Below are 14477 nucleotides of genomic sequence, written 5' to 3'. Positions count from 1 at the left end.
TGCTCGGCAAAAAGCTTACTTAAAATAAACAAACAAATAAACAAAATGGCTTAAGGAAAACAGAGTTGGAAGCAGACACTCAAAACCTATGCAATTAGAGTACCAACAAAATCAACAAAAATCCTAATTAAGCATAAAGATGTGCTAACTAATAAGTATGGGACTTTAAAAAAATTTTTTTTAATTACATTTATTTATTTTTGAGAGACAGAGTGAGACAGCATACAAGCAAGGTAGGGGCAGAGAGAGGAGACCCAGAATCCAAAGGAGGCTCCAGGCTCCGAGCTGTCAGCACAGAGCCCGACGCAGGGCATGAACACACGAACCATGAGATCATGACCTGAGTCGAAGTCGGACGTTTAACTGACTGAGCCACCCAGGCACCCCAGTATGGGACTTTTAAGAGGTACAGATGAGCCTGGGTGGCTCAGTCAGTTAAACATCTGACTTCAGCTCAAGTCATGATCTCACGGTTTGTGGGTTCGAGGCCCCATCGGGCTCTGTGCTGACAGTTCACAGTCTGGATCCTGCTTCAGATTCTGTGTCTCCTCTCTCTCTGCCCCTCCCCCACTTGTGCTCTGTCTCTCTCAAAAAAAAGGAAAAAGCATTAAATTTTTTTAAAATAAAGGTACAGATGAAAGTAACAGAAAAAAGTGTTACGAAGGGGTATCTGAAACTAAGTTATAGAAACAAAAGAAAAATGCACAAACATCTGGAGGAACTGTGCAATAAATTCTTCCAACGTAGATAAATGGCCAAACTGAGTCATGAGGAAGAATGTGGGCTGTATGGATAGTATACATTATTCTTTGGTAGCTCACTACTTTTAGCTTTGTTAGTGTGTTTTGGATTCAGCTGTCACTGCTTGATGGCACAAAGTATTAACATGCTGGGAACATTATAAATACGTTTTCCTCTTTATCCGTAATAGTATGTGAACTCAACAGGAATGCCTCAAGTAACTGAGTAAGTAACAGCCTCCCACCCCCACAGGTCAGGCCACATGTTTCTATGTTCTACTACTCTTAGCACAGGCTGCAACTGAGAACTGCTTAAGACTTTAGTAGTAAAGGGGAGAAGAAGGTATGCCAGGTTTCCGGACAGGAGTGAATGAATTGATAATTGTTTCCAATAAGAAAAATTGGGGAATAATGGAAGCATGAATAGGAAGACAATAATGAATGTAGTTTTAGTTATGATGAGTTGAGGTGACTTACACACACCTTTATTTAGAGTGAATATCCTATAAGCAGTTAGATCCTCAGACTGAACAGAAAAGAATGACGCCGGCTGAAGATATGAATCATCGGTATGTAAGAGATGATGAAACTTTGAAAATAAACAAAGAATTTATGCATTCACTCAATTCACCCGTTCAACAAGTATTTATTAAATTCTTATAATATGGAGGAATCTATGCTGGCAGCTGGCATAATATAGGAACGTGGTATGACCTGCCATGGGGGTGGGAGGCTCAGTCACTTACTTGAGGGACTTTTGTGGCATTCCACACATAGCCGATGCAAAAAGCTCTGACAGTAGTAATAAACAGACAGCAGAATAAACCTAGCATACAATACTCAATAAAACGTAACAAGACCAAGTTGTTGGAGCATAGAGCAAAAGCAGGAACATGGTGAAATAAGCAAAGTAAGCAATAGGTAGAACCTATCGAGTCTCTGAGCTATGTTAAGGCTGTGTTAATCCTATGATATATAGGATTTTAAATGGGAAAGTGATACAATCAATACTTAGAGGGCCTTGGACCAAACCCAGATGAAAAGCTAGCAACAAAGATTAAAAATGGTCAGAGACGCAGAACAGCAACTAGCAGAACATGTCACGGAAGCCAAAAAAGGAAAGAACTCCCAAGAGTTTCCAACAAGTTCCAACGTTACAAAGAAGCCAAGTACAAAGAAAGAAGAACCAAATACATTTAATGAGTACCAACTGGATTTCCAGACACTCATTATTGTCACAATTTGAGGTGTTCTTAATTCCCAATTTACACTACTAAATAAGGTCGAGAGTTTATGGTGTTTGTTCAAGGTCACATAGCTAATGAATGGCAGAACCAGAATCCAAATTCAAATCTTTCTAACTCCAAATCTCATGCTGGTAATTAGATTACTGCCAACATAATAACTTTCAGTGAAATGCAGATACGTAATCATTCTAGACCAGTGCTATCTAATAAAAATTTCTGCTCTGCAATGACATAAACATTTTATATCTGCACAAATGTAGTAACCACTAGCCACAAGTAGCCACTAAGTATTTTTAATGTAGCTATTGTGACTAAAGAACTAAATTTATAATTTTATCTTAATTCATTTTAATTAAAATTTTAATAGTCCCATGTGGCTAGTGATTTGGACATCACAGATCTAGACTGTAGTGTACTGAAAAACAAGAAAATGAGCAAATAGTCAAGAACTATGAGGACAGAGTGACAGCCAAACAGAAAAGCAGAGCGTAAATATATCTGTTCATAAATTTCATTATTTAGTTGAAAAAGATTATGAGTTAGTTTATAATTCATAAAATTGTATTTGTTAGGAAAACAGTTGTAACACAAATAGATTTAAAATCACAGATTTCCCTTACTACCTACTCGCACTTTTCTTTCCTGACATTAACAATTTCTATGAAAGACTGCCTTACAAGTAAATAATACCCCAGAATGCTGGCTTACTGCACACCTATAATAGGAGATTGGTTGTGGCATCAGACTCAGGTAGATAGGACAAAAAAAAATCAGCCCTAAAACTAGACAGATTAAGGATAAATAAAAGTGCTAACAGACAGCTCCATTAAAGCCAATGGTAGGTTGCTATGCTTCACTACCTTGTACCTAGGTTTTAAAATGCATACCTAATTCTCACACACAAAAATACTCTGTATTATTTACAAAGGACAAAAGAGACCTGGTTAGAGTACAGATAAATTTAATTATGCTACAAAAACAATTCAAAGTATCATCTCACAGAAATGTTTTTTGGGATAACAATAGATTATCAACACAGCCCTCCTTATGATACACCTAATAAAGGGCTTTAACTGACAAAACTCTGAGGAAGGAACTTGTAAGAACCTACAGGTCGCTGCGTTTTCAAAGCTAAATTTTAAAAGATTTCTGGGGCGCCCGGGTGGCCCAGTAGGTTAAGCGTCCGACTTTGGCTCAGGTCATGATCTCGTGGTCCGTGAGTTCGAGCCCCGCATCGGGCTCTGTGCTGACCGCTCAGAGCCTGGCGCCTGTTTCCGATTCTGTGTCTCCCTCTCTCTCTCTGACCCTCCCCCGTTCATGCTCTGTCTCTCTCTGTCTCAAAAATAAATAAACGTTAAAAAAAATAATAAATTTTAAAAAATAAATAAAAGATTTCTTATAGAAATCTTCAAGTGTTAAAAACATTTTTATAGTACAGGATTATCAAAACCAAAGACAAACCCAAAAACATACAGTAATCACATCTCGAAATTTACTCCTGTGCCAGATCTACACATTAACTGTCAACTCATAATCACAAAAAGGGTATGGGAGTTCAAGGAGAAAATTCAGAAAAGAGAGTAGATGTGGGCTGCTGAAGAGAAGGTTTATTTGGAAGTATAAAAGTGAGGAAGTAATTTTAATCTGGCAAGCGTGAAATAAAATACATGCTTTATAGACTACATTTTGGAGGTCATTTTCTTGTTTTAATTAAAAAAAAAATGTTATCCTGGGGCACCTTGGTGCCACAGTTGGTTAAGCATCCAATTCTTGGTTTCAGCTCAGGTCATGGTCTCACGGTTTGTGAGTTCAAGCCCCACGTCAGGCTCTGTGCTGATGGCATAGAGTCTGCCTGGGATTCTCTGGCTCTGGCTCTCTCTGCCCCTCCCCTGCTCACTCTCTCTCAAAAATAAACTTGAAAAAAAAAAAAAAAGAAAGAAAGAAATTGTTACCCATTTAGTTAATGCTTAACAAGGAGATAAGTAGAAAAAATAAGTACAAAAAAATGTTCTGTAAAATATCTTCTCACGGGGCCTGGCTAGCTCAGTCAGAACATATGCTCTTGATCTCAGGGTTGTGAGTTCAATTCACACTGTGTGTAGAGATTACTTTCAACCTCAATCATTACAAAATCGCTGATTAAAAAACTACCCTGAATTGCTTTTGAATCAGTGCTTAACTGAAATACAGTTAAAAACCTTGGAATGACATTGTAAGGAGTAACTAGACCATGGTATCGTTAAAACCTCTTTAATTATGAAATAGTAATAAATCCATACACTGCTGTGGGTTGAAAAAAATACCGAAAAGCTCCATTTTGGAAAAGTATACAAGAAACTTAACAGTGATCAATACAAGCAAAAGAGGTGCCCAGAAAAGGCTCACTTGCCATTTATACCTTTCAGTATAATTTGAATTTATTTTTTATTTTTTATTTAAAAAAAAATTTTTTTTTTAACGTTTATTTATTTTTGGGACAGAGAGAGAGCATGAACGGGGGAGGGGCAGAGAGAGAGGGAGACACAGAATCGGAAGCAGGCTCCAGGCTCTGAGCCATCAGCCAAGAGCCTGACGCGGGGCTCCAACCCACAGACGGCGAGATCGTGACCTGAGCCGAAGTCGGACGCTCAACCGACTGAGCCACCCAGGCGCCCCTTAATTTGAATTTTTAAGCAAATGTATTAATAATGTCCTTAGAACTTTAAAAAAAAAATAAGAATATCAATCTACAACTAGATATAGCCCTTATATAAAATCTGAACTCAGAAAAATGGTTCCTTTTAGACCTATGTAATTTCATCAGAAGTTATTAAAACAAAGGCTGACAGGTGCGCCCGGGTAGCTCAGTCGGTTGAGCTTCTGACTCTTGATTTTTGGCTCAGGTCATGATCTCACAGTTCGTGAGATAGAGTCCCATGATAGGCTCCATGCTGTCATTGCAGACGGGGCCTCCTTGGGATTCTCTCTCCCTCTCTCTCTGTCCCTCCCCTGCTCGTGCACTGACACACTCCTCTCTCTCTCTCTCCGAAAATAAATAAACTTAAAAAAAAAAAAAAAAAGACTGACAAAGTACTAACCTCTTTTCTTGTTAATACTCCAATTTCCTAGATCCATTCCCTACGTCACCGACTCACTGGTGCTCTCTCCTGGGTCCACTTACTATTTAACAACATTTACTTAATACCCTATTAACTGCATATCAAATCTCCCCAAATAAGTATTATAATCCTTTTCCATACTCCTCACCCTCAATCTCACCCCATTTGCCTAGCCTTAATCTCAACTTCAGATGATCTTGCCTCAAACTATCTCAAATTACTGAGATGATTTAGGTCACACCACATGAACTCCATTATTAAAACAAATCTGTTGCCATGGCCTACTTTACTCACTCTGATTTTTTTCCCCTCTTTTGATGTCCCTCCTTTCCCTTTATCCCTCCCCTCTTCTTTCTGCCACTTCTAGGACTCATTCCATTAATCATCCTTTCTTAGAGCTCCCTCACCTGGCTTCTCTTCTAATTCTAACGAATACCAACATCTGCTATCCTAAATAGAATACATCCCAACTGTAAACCACTGAAATTAACTTTTCTTTGTCCTTTTTTTCATAAATGTCTCAAAAAAGGAACACTCATTGCCTCCATGGTCTCATCAGCACTTACTCCTTTATGCCACTTACTCATTTACATATTCCTTCTAACACTACTTAATATCTGGTATATACCAAGTATCTGTAATCTTAAAGACAAGGTCTCTGCATTCTTAGAGTTTACATTTCCTTACAATCTTATTTTCATCACCTAGAATTTAACTGAAGTTATTTAAGAGTTATGACCTCTATTAACAGTTTTCAATTTTATCTCCTCTCTTGTATTAACAGGTGAAAAAAAAAGATCTCTTATGCCGGGACACCTGGGTGGCTGGCTCAGTTGGTTAAGCATTAAACTTTGGCTCATTTGGCTCAGGTCATGCTATCACGGTTCGGTTCCTATGTTCGAGCCACGTATCGGGCTCTGTGCTGATGACAGCGCAGAGCATGGAGCCTGTTTCGATTCTCTGTCTCCCTCCCTCTCTACTCCTCCCCAGCTCATGCTCTCTCTCTCTCAAAAATAAACATTAAAAAAAAAATCTCTTATTGCCTAAAGAGAACCATATTTCCTATCTTCTTGGGGAACCTCAAACTATTAATAATTCCATCTTTTCCCTTTAAATCTTCAAACACACTCCATCTTTCCAGGCTATTCCATTTACCCCCAAATAAATTCTTTCTCAAACCTCAACTTTGCAGCTTTTATCTTCTCTCCTTCTACTGGAAGCTTCAAGGAACAATCTACACTCAGTGTCTAGCTACCTATTTATTCCTCACTGCATCCTGGTTTTTCTTGCTACCAGGACAAAATGCTGTTTTCTTGTACTATTGCCAGGATCACCGTAACTATCCTGATGCCTCTAAAAGACACTTATAAGTTCTCTTTCCCAATATTTGCAAAATCTAGGCACTGCTGACTCCTTCAAATCTGACATCACTCTTAACTAATTTTCCAACTGTCTGGCAATTTATTCTCAGATAACCTTCACAGATTCCTCATCCTCTATCTACCTCCTCTTAAATGCAGTGTGCTTTAGGGTTTGCCCTCTTCTCATTTTATATTTTCTCTATAATTTCATCCAGTTTCATGGCTTCATTTACTACCTAATACACATGCATACACAATGCTCAAATCTTTAACCCCAGCCCAGATTTCTCTTCTGAGTTCCAGATATAGAGAGCCAATTACCTGCTGGCCATTTCCAACTAGATGTTCCAGGACTACTTTAAATTCAACAGGTCCAAAACAGAAATTTCGTATATACCAAGTATTTGTAATCTTAAAGACAAGGCCTCTGCATTCTTAGAGTTTACATTTCCTTACAATCTTATTTTCATCCCCCAGATTTTAACTGAAGTTACTTAGAGATTATGACCTCTATTAACAGTTTTATTAACACTCCCTTATATCTCCTTTTCCTATACCTCCTAGGCAGAGAATGTGCATTTCTAACAAGATCCCAGATGATGTTGATGCAGCTAGTTCAAGATCCACGTACTAAGAATCACTGTTCTAACATATGTTACCTCTTCCTACCTTTAGAATACCAAGCTTCTTCTATCCTAGACCATGATATCTATGTGGCAGACAGTGTTAATGTTTCACAGCACTGTATCCTAACGAACTTAGAATCTTGCAACATAGCATTCCAAGCATTGATTACCAAATGAGGAGAGAACACTAGAGATAAAATAAGTCATACCAACAAACTGGAAGTTTCCTGAGGACAGGGACAGCATTTTTCATGTACCCCTAGAATATGAAGAACTGAATCTTACCCTAGTAGGTGTTCAATAAATATTTGCTGAACGGATACCACTATCATCTATCCAGTCACCCAAGCCAGAAGCCACACAGGGTTCATCCCTTTCCTTACCCACAATCCAACAGTCACCAAGTCCTATCTTCTGCTCCTAAAATGTCTCATACTTGGTCTCTCCTCTCCATTTGCACTGCTCCTACATTCTTTTTGAGTCCTTACTTCTCACATGAATTACTGTAATAATTTCTTAATTGGTCCCCGTACCTATATTCTTTTATTCTACTTTATTATCCACATGGCTACCAGACTAATCTCTCTAAAAAAGTAAATGAGACAATGTCATTCTTAAAAATAATAGCTTCCCACTGGCTTTAGGGAAAAAAATGTTAACTCCATATGATATGCAAGCCCCTCCATGGTCTTGCCTCAATCTACCTGACCACCCTCTTTCTCCTTTCCACCCTAATCCTCTACCCTCCAACCAGGCTAAACAGGCTTGCATATCTTATGGCTTTAAACATAATACTCTAAGCAGACCACCTCTCCCACTGGCTAAATACGCATCCTTTGACTCTGCTCAGACACCATCTCTCCCAGGAAGCTTCCTCTGAGGGACATTCATCTCATTGCCTCATCCTCATCCCAGTTTAGATTAAGCCTCTCCCCTGCCATGTATTTTTACTTAAAGATTTTAAAGTAATCTCTACACCCAGTGTGGGGCTCAAACTACAACCTGGAGATCAAGAGTCACATGCTCCACTGACTGACGCAGGTGGGTACCCCTACCCTGCTATGTACTCTTAAGCACCCCCAACTTTAGTTTGTTAATAGCACGTCACCATGCATAATTGTCTTGTTTATTCCACTTGATTAAGTTCCTTGGAAATTACAATTATGTCTTATGTTTGTACAGCCAGTATGAGGTATGTCAACAGATACTCAACTAAAATTTAAATAAAAACATTCCTTGCTATTTTCTAAATAGTTGCTCTGAAAAGTTAGCATATTTCAGAATTACCTAAAAAGCTATAAAATCTAGACTGCTTGGCCCCATCCCTAGAGTTTTGAATTCAGCTGCTCCAGACTAGGGCCTGACAAATTCCCAGATGATGCTACTGGCCCAAGAACCACATTTTGAATACCAGTGTTCCAAATATATGTTTTCTCTTCCTTTCTCCAGGATTTAAAGAGTCTTTTCCTTGATGCCTCCAACTCTGCCTACTGCAATCTTAATAACCTTTTTAATCCCAGCTCAACTGTCACCTGATTCATAAAACTTTCCCTATCCCAGAAGAAACTGATCTTGCTCTTTCCTCAATTTCTATCAGACTTTGTATTAGTCATATAACTAGAGCTAACTTTTCACACCTACTAGCATTGTCTACTGTTACAGACGAAAATGACAGTAGGAAACCTGCCTTAATCATTTTAACATCCTCAACAACCAAGCACAGTAACCAATGAACATGAGACAAAATCTACAAGTGTTCGTGATATGAATGAATCCTGTTGCTTGCCCAGACTCTGGGCCCATGGTCAGTCTGACTCACTTAATCCTCCTTGCCCAAGCTGACTTCCTTATACTGCCTTGTACTTTTGCTTGCCTTACTACCTATGACAGATGCTTCAACCTTCCCACACTTGTCTGTCCCTCGCACTGCTTTGCCAACTGACCCTTAGCTTCTTTACCTTGCAATCTGCACCTTTTCAATTTTCTCATCCACTGTGGAACATAATGAGCAGAGAAATTTTCTCCTCATGACTGATGTCAGTTTTAATTCTGCTGACCATAAGACAGGTTGCTTGCTTTGCTGTTGAAGTAGCCTTTGTCACAATTAGAGTATGTCGTGTGCAACTCTAAGTGCAGGTATCGTAGACAGCAATAAATGTTTTAAGTTCTATTTATACATTGTAGAGATGATTTTAATAAGTTTAAAAACACAACAATAGGGGCACCTAGGTGGCTCAGTCGTTTGAGCGTCTGACTATTGATAATCGAGTCTGACTATTGTGATCTCGTGGTAGTTAAGATCAAGCCCCTAGTGGGGCTCCATGCTGAGAGTGGTCCTGCTTGGGATTCTCTCTCTCCCCCTCTACCCTGCTCTTTCTCTCTCTCTCAAATAAATTAACATTTTTAAAAAACACAGAGATATAAAAAGGTCATTTACAAGATTTAAGGTTTCCCAAGAAACAAAATTTAAAAGAAAAGCCAATTACTTATGCACTATATTCATATATGCATCCAAAATAAAATCCTATTTTTTTTTTAAATTTTTTTTTTTTCAACGTTTTTTTATTTTTTATTTTTGGGACAGAGAGAGACAGAGCATGAACGGGGGAGGGGCAGAGAGAGAGGGAGACACAGAATCGGAAACAGGCTCCAGGCTCCGAGCCATCAGCCCAGAGCCTGACGCGGGGCTCGAACTCACGGACCGCGAGATCGTGACCTGGCTGAAGTCGGACGCTTAACCGACTGCGCCACCCAGGCGCCCCTAAAATCCTATTTTTAAATTATCCTAAGTACATGGTAAGAAAAACTATTTCTGATACATGAAAAGTTAACTAAGTTTCTAAAAATGCCCTTAAAAATTTACTCCTCCAAAAACTTTTCAATCCCACAGACCTAAACACTCTATTTTATCATTTAATTCTTTTTACATTCCTCTGCATGCCATTAACACTGAAGTACTCTATTTAAATACACATGCCCACCTATAGAAAAAATGGTGAAGTTATCTATTTATGTATTTCTATAAACAAATATTTATTTTACCATAGACAACTGACCAGTAAGGGAAAAATCCTAGAAGCACAGTACTCAAGTGTGTGTGTGTTGTGTATATAAAATCTTCATCCCGCCTGGATGCTCAACAGTTTAAAATTCAAAAAGAGGTGAAGGGAGGGAAAGACTGAACTCTTAGGCAAAGAAGAAATAAAGTATATTTAATGTAGCAACTAAAATAAATACCTGTCAGAAAAGATTGTTGATAGGTTCAATCCAATCTTTTTACCTTCCCCTTACTTGAATTAATCAGTGATATTCGTAAGTTAATTCCTAAATTAAAACCCACTGACAAAACTGTAAACAGATTCATGATACTCAGTAAGAGTTATAATAAAGTTTTCCAAAGGGAGTGAAAATTTTCAGAACGTTATACTCCATTAACTAGAACAGTGAACCAGATCACTCCAAAGCCCAATTTATTTGAGCTAATTAATATCCTATATAGCAGAATTCAGCTATAGGTATCGTCTTGACACTTTCAAACCAGTGCTACTACATTCAACAGACCAAAATAATCCTAAAGTTGGGAGGCCTCTGTCACAACAAATTAACTAGGTCTTGAAATGGAATTGAGAGAATGGCAGACTAAAAGAACCAAGAGTAAATCAGAAAATAAATACTAAAGAGGAAACTAGAAAGAGGGAAATAATCACCTATAAGAAAACATCATAAAATAAATCTTAAAATTTTTAAAGATAAGAAAACACTGAGTACCAGGAAAGCAAATTTAAGAACAAAAAAAGGGGGAGAGGAGGTTCCTGAGGGGACACACTACAGAAAACAAGCAAGCAAGCAAGCAAACTACTTGGAAAACAGCGCATTCTGATATATAATACACAAGCAACAAAAAGTTGGATCGTTACTCCTCACAATGAAATGCAGGTAAAAACATTCACTGCAATGGCCAAAGATCTTCAAGATCCTGACCGTCAAGTAAAATATATGTATAAGGAAGTGGTATTAAAGCACTAAAGTGCAATTCCTAACTCCAAAAAACTATGGCAACAAAAAGACTGCTCTGTGAAGGGCCTTGATCTAAGCTGCTTTCTGTAGTAGTCTGGAAAAACCTAAGTTTTGTAACTTTGACGGCCAAAGTTGTCTCTGAGCAGCCTCCCAAGTTGACAGGAAAATTTTCCTCTATATATCAAAATCACTAATCATTTTTTAAGTCTGTTCTTAATCTGGATTTTAAGTACACTGAAAAGTGCACTTAATCTTTTGCCCTGTATTTTCAATAAAAGCTGACTTACTTGAATTTTCTAGTTTCACTCTGTCCCCTCACAATCACACCAAATTGATTTTAAGTTGCAATCAACTGAATTTCTCTCTTCACTAATCCACCACTCTATTTTCAAATACTTGATTTCTACATACGGGGTGAAATACAATACAAGAAACTACCCAACGTCAAACAATCGGTCTAAAAATCTTCTGACAACTGTTTGAAGACTTTTAGAAAAAGTGTAACCACCAAATTCCATGTTTGAATATCTTACATGGAAAAGCACTGCGAACTTTAACTACTACGTATACAGTTCGTGATTGCAAAGAGGAAACTACAGCGGCTACCCGGAGCAAGAGAACCGGTAAGGTAACAGGCTAAAAGGGCGTCGTTGATTTCTTGGCCACGGTGACAGAGGCGGGAGACACACCCCTAGCGTCGGTTTGAAACACTACAGCAATGAATTCTACCTAGGGATTAATGTGAGGGTAAGGAAAGACAAATTTAAATCGCCATGATTCAAAAACAACCACCACAAGAGAGAGAGAGACTTACGACGGTAACAAAGAAAACGAAAAACCCTTGACAGTAAGGAAGCTTTAAAAACAAGTATCTCCATTTATCAAAGACCGAGTAGGACTACGTTTTCATGAATATACACCTTGGACCTTTCCGGTTCGCCAGTGCAAAGGAAGAGCAGCAGCGAAAGGAGCCCCATAAGGCTGCAAACAGCAGCAAAATACTAACAGAAAAGGGGAGAAGTGGCAGGATTCCTGCCAAGGCTCACTGTTTGAAAATGGAGTGGGATAAAGAACAGCTCTGGAGAGAAAGTGGGTCTTATATAAAAAGCCATTTACCACATATTATTTCCCCAGGATTCTGGAATATGCCAGAACTTGAAGGAGCGAGTCGGGAGCGGGGGGGGGGGGGGGGGTGGTGAAAGGGGGTCTCCACGTGGAGGAGGGTCCTGAGGGAAGTAACGCGGGGCGACGAAGGGCCAGGACGAGGCCCATGGGCCGGGAGGAGGGGGTCGAGGCCCGGACGGACTCCAGGCGACCGCGGGGGGTAGGGGCGGAGGGGCGCCCCGCAGAGGCTGGGGGGTGGCCCTGTCAAGCAGCCGGCCCACCGCCCCCCGCCGGCCGCCAACGCACCCGGGCCGCTGAGGGCTCTCTCGGACCCGCCGCGGCACCAGCCTGCCTGGGTCTCTCGAATTTTCCACCGGGGGAAGCCGGCCGGGGGCGTCGGGGCTCGCCCCCGCCCCCGTCCCTGAAAGCGGCGAGCGGAGGAGAGATGGTGCATAGGGGAAGCAAAGGTCTCACCATTTTGCTGGGCAGTCGGCGGCTGGCGCGGGGGGAGAAGAGTGTCCGCGTTCAGAAGGGCTCCCGCAGGAAGCGGCGGCGGCCCAGCTGGGCTGGGGCGGCTGCGGCCCTCGGGACGCCCGAGGGGAGGGGAGGCGGCGCCGCGGGGCCCGCGCCGGCCGGGTGACTGGGCACGCGGGAGCGGGCGGGGAAGAAAAGAAATTAAGGTCGAGATTCAGAGACGGAGAGAGCGGGGAGGAGAGATGGCGAAAAAGGGGAGAGACAGAGAAGCAGAGAGGAGGGGAAGAAGGGGGAGAGGGGGGCCAGGCGGCTCGAGGGCTGCAACCTAAACTCGCGCGGGAGCCGTGACGGACTCACTGCAGTGGCTCGCGCTGACCCGCAACCTCAAGGCACGAAAAAGGGGGAGGGCGGAGAGGGAGGGGAAAGCGGAGCGCAGCGGGGCGGAGGGCGGGGGCGCGCGCGGAGCCGGCGGCGGGGGCGGGGCTTCCGCGAGCGGCGCACATCCGGGAACCCGCGAGCCGGCTCGGCGGTGGCCGCCGGGGTGCTCTGGCGAGCTCTGGTTGGGGAGCGCGGAGCGTGCGACCACGTACTCCCCTCCGCCCGCCGCTCTTTGCGTGCGGTGCGGGGGGAGGACGGGGGCGCGGACGTCGGTGACGTCGCGTGGCGGAGCCCTTCCTGTCATGTGGCTGGAGGCGGGCAGGTGGGGGGGAGGCTGGGTCGGGAGGAGGAGGAAATGCAAGGGTACAGCGAGAGGGAGCAAATGCAAGGGGTGCGCGAGCTCCGGGAGAAGGCGTACTTGGATCCAGGAGTAGGATCCTCGTGGGGGAGGAGGAGCAGATGAGCGGCCTTAAGGTGTCAGAGCCACCCAGACACTGCACCAAAAAAAAAAAAAAACCCGAAAGAAAGAAAAAAAGAATCCAAACCCTAGAGGGAATCGGTTTACTCGGGAAGACTTTATTTATCACTGTACCGGTTTGGACCCACTACAAAATTGCTCGGCCCATCTAGAGTGTTGTCACCCCGGTGCAGCACCCGCAGGCCCACACCCCAGTATGAGCTGGCAGGGTCAGGAGCCAGGTTGGAAAGACAGGGAACAAGAGCCAAAGCTGACTACAGCTTGAGGCTTGGGGAGCCGTAAGACAGCCGAGTAGAAGGACTGCTTCCCACTCCCGCGAAGACTTCCTCACCCAGCTCTGTAGTTTCCTTAAACCCTCCAAGCTGCCGTTTGACGGGGTGCCCAGTGTTTGTTTTTGAAACACGTTCGCAGATAGATCGCCCACTTATCCCTTTTGTAGGACTATATCGACTTTGGTGAATATTACCATTCCCAGAAAATTCAGACTTTAATGGAAAATGGAGTATTGAAGAGCATAAGGAGGAAAGTAATGTGGGGCGGGGGGAAGCCGATAGGAGAGTTATGATAAGGATAGTGAGGAATACATTTTGCAACTATTTTAACCATTTATTCCTTTTCAAATTCTTAATAATCTTGTGCTTTATGTGTGTGAAAGAGAGGGAGAGAATGTTTTCTGAGTGGTCAGAAACATCTTACAAATCCTTTGAGTAGGTTAATAAAAAGCCATAGTGTTTTTAAGAGCAGTCTGTTGAAGTTCCTCACATGAGTGTTATTCTTTGGTAATTATTTTTCCATGATAAGCCTGCATCTTTTCTAAGAGGCTTGGTGGCATGCCCTAGGTCTGTGTCTCTTTCTTTCCTAGAGATAATTTCTGTGTCCGGATGAATAAAGAAAAGTAAGACTGGTAACAAGTCTCATACAGTGAGTGTATCAAGGAAAGGCCAAGAAATGACA

The 14477-nt window shown here is 41.8% G+C and overlaps 1 protein-coding gene across 1 annotated transcript in view; it reads right to left on the bottom strand.

Moving 5' to 3' along the window:
- Positions 1–13071, bottom strand: part of PPP3R1 (protein phosphatase 3 regulatory subunit B, alpha) — a 70972-nt gene extending 57901 nt beyond the window's left edge. The window contains exon 1 of the mRNA XM_058683871.1: positions 12668–13071. Within this exon, the coding sequence (XP_058539854.1) occupies positions 12668–12670 (3 nt within the window). The 5' untranslated portion in view covers positions 12671–13071. The remainder of the gene's footprint in view (positions 1–12667) is intronic.
- Between the last annotated feature and the right edge of the window lie 1406 nt (positions 13072–14477).

Source organism: Neofelis nebulosa, chromosome 9, assembly GCF_028018385.1.
Source record: "Neofelis nebulosa isolate mNeoNeb1 chromosome 9, mNeoNeb1.pri, whole genome shotgun sequence".
Classification (NCBI taxonomy): domain Eukaryota; kingdom Metazoa; phylum Chordata; class Mammalia; order Carnivora; family Felidae; genus Neofelis; species Neofelis nebulosa.
This window is presented reverse-complemented; position numbering and strand designations above follow the sequence as displayed.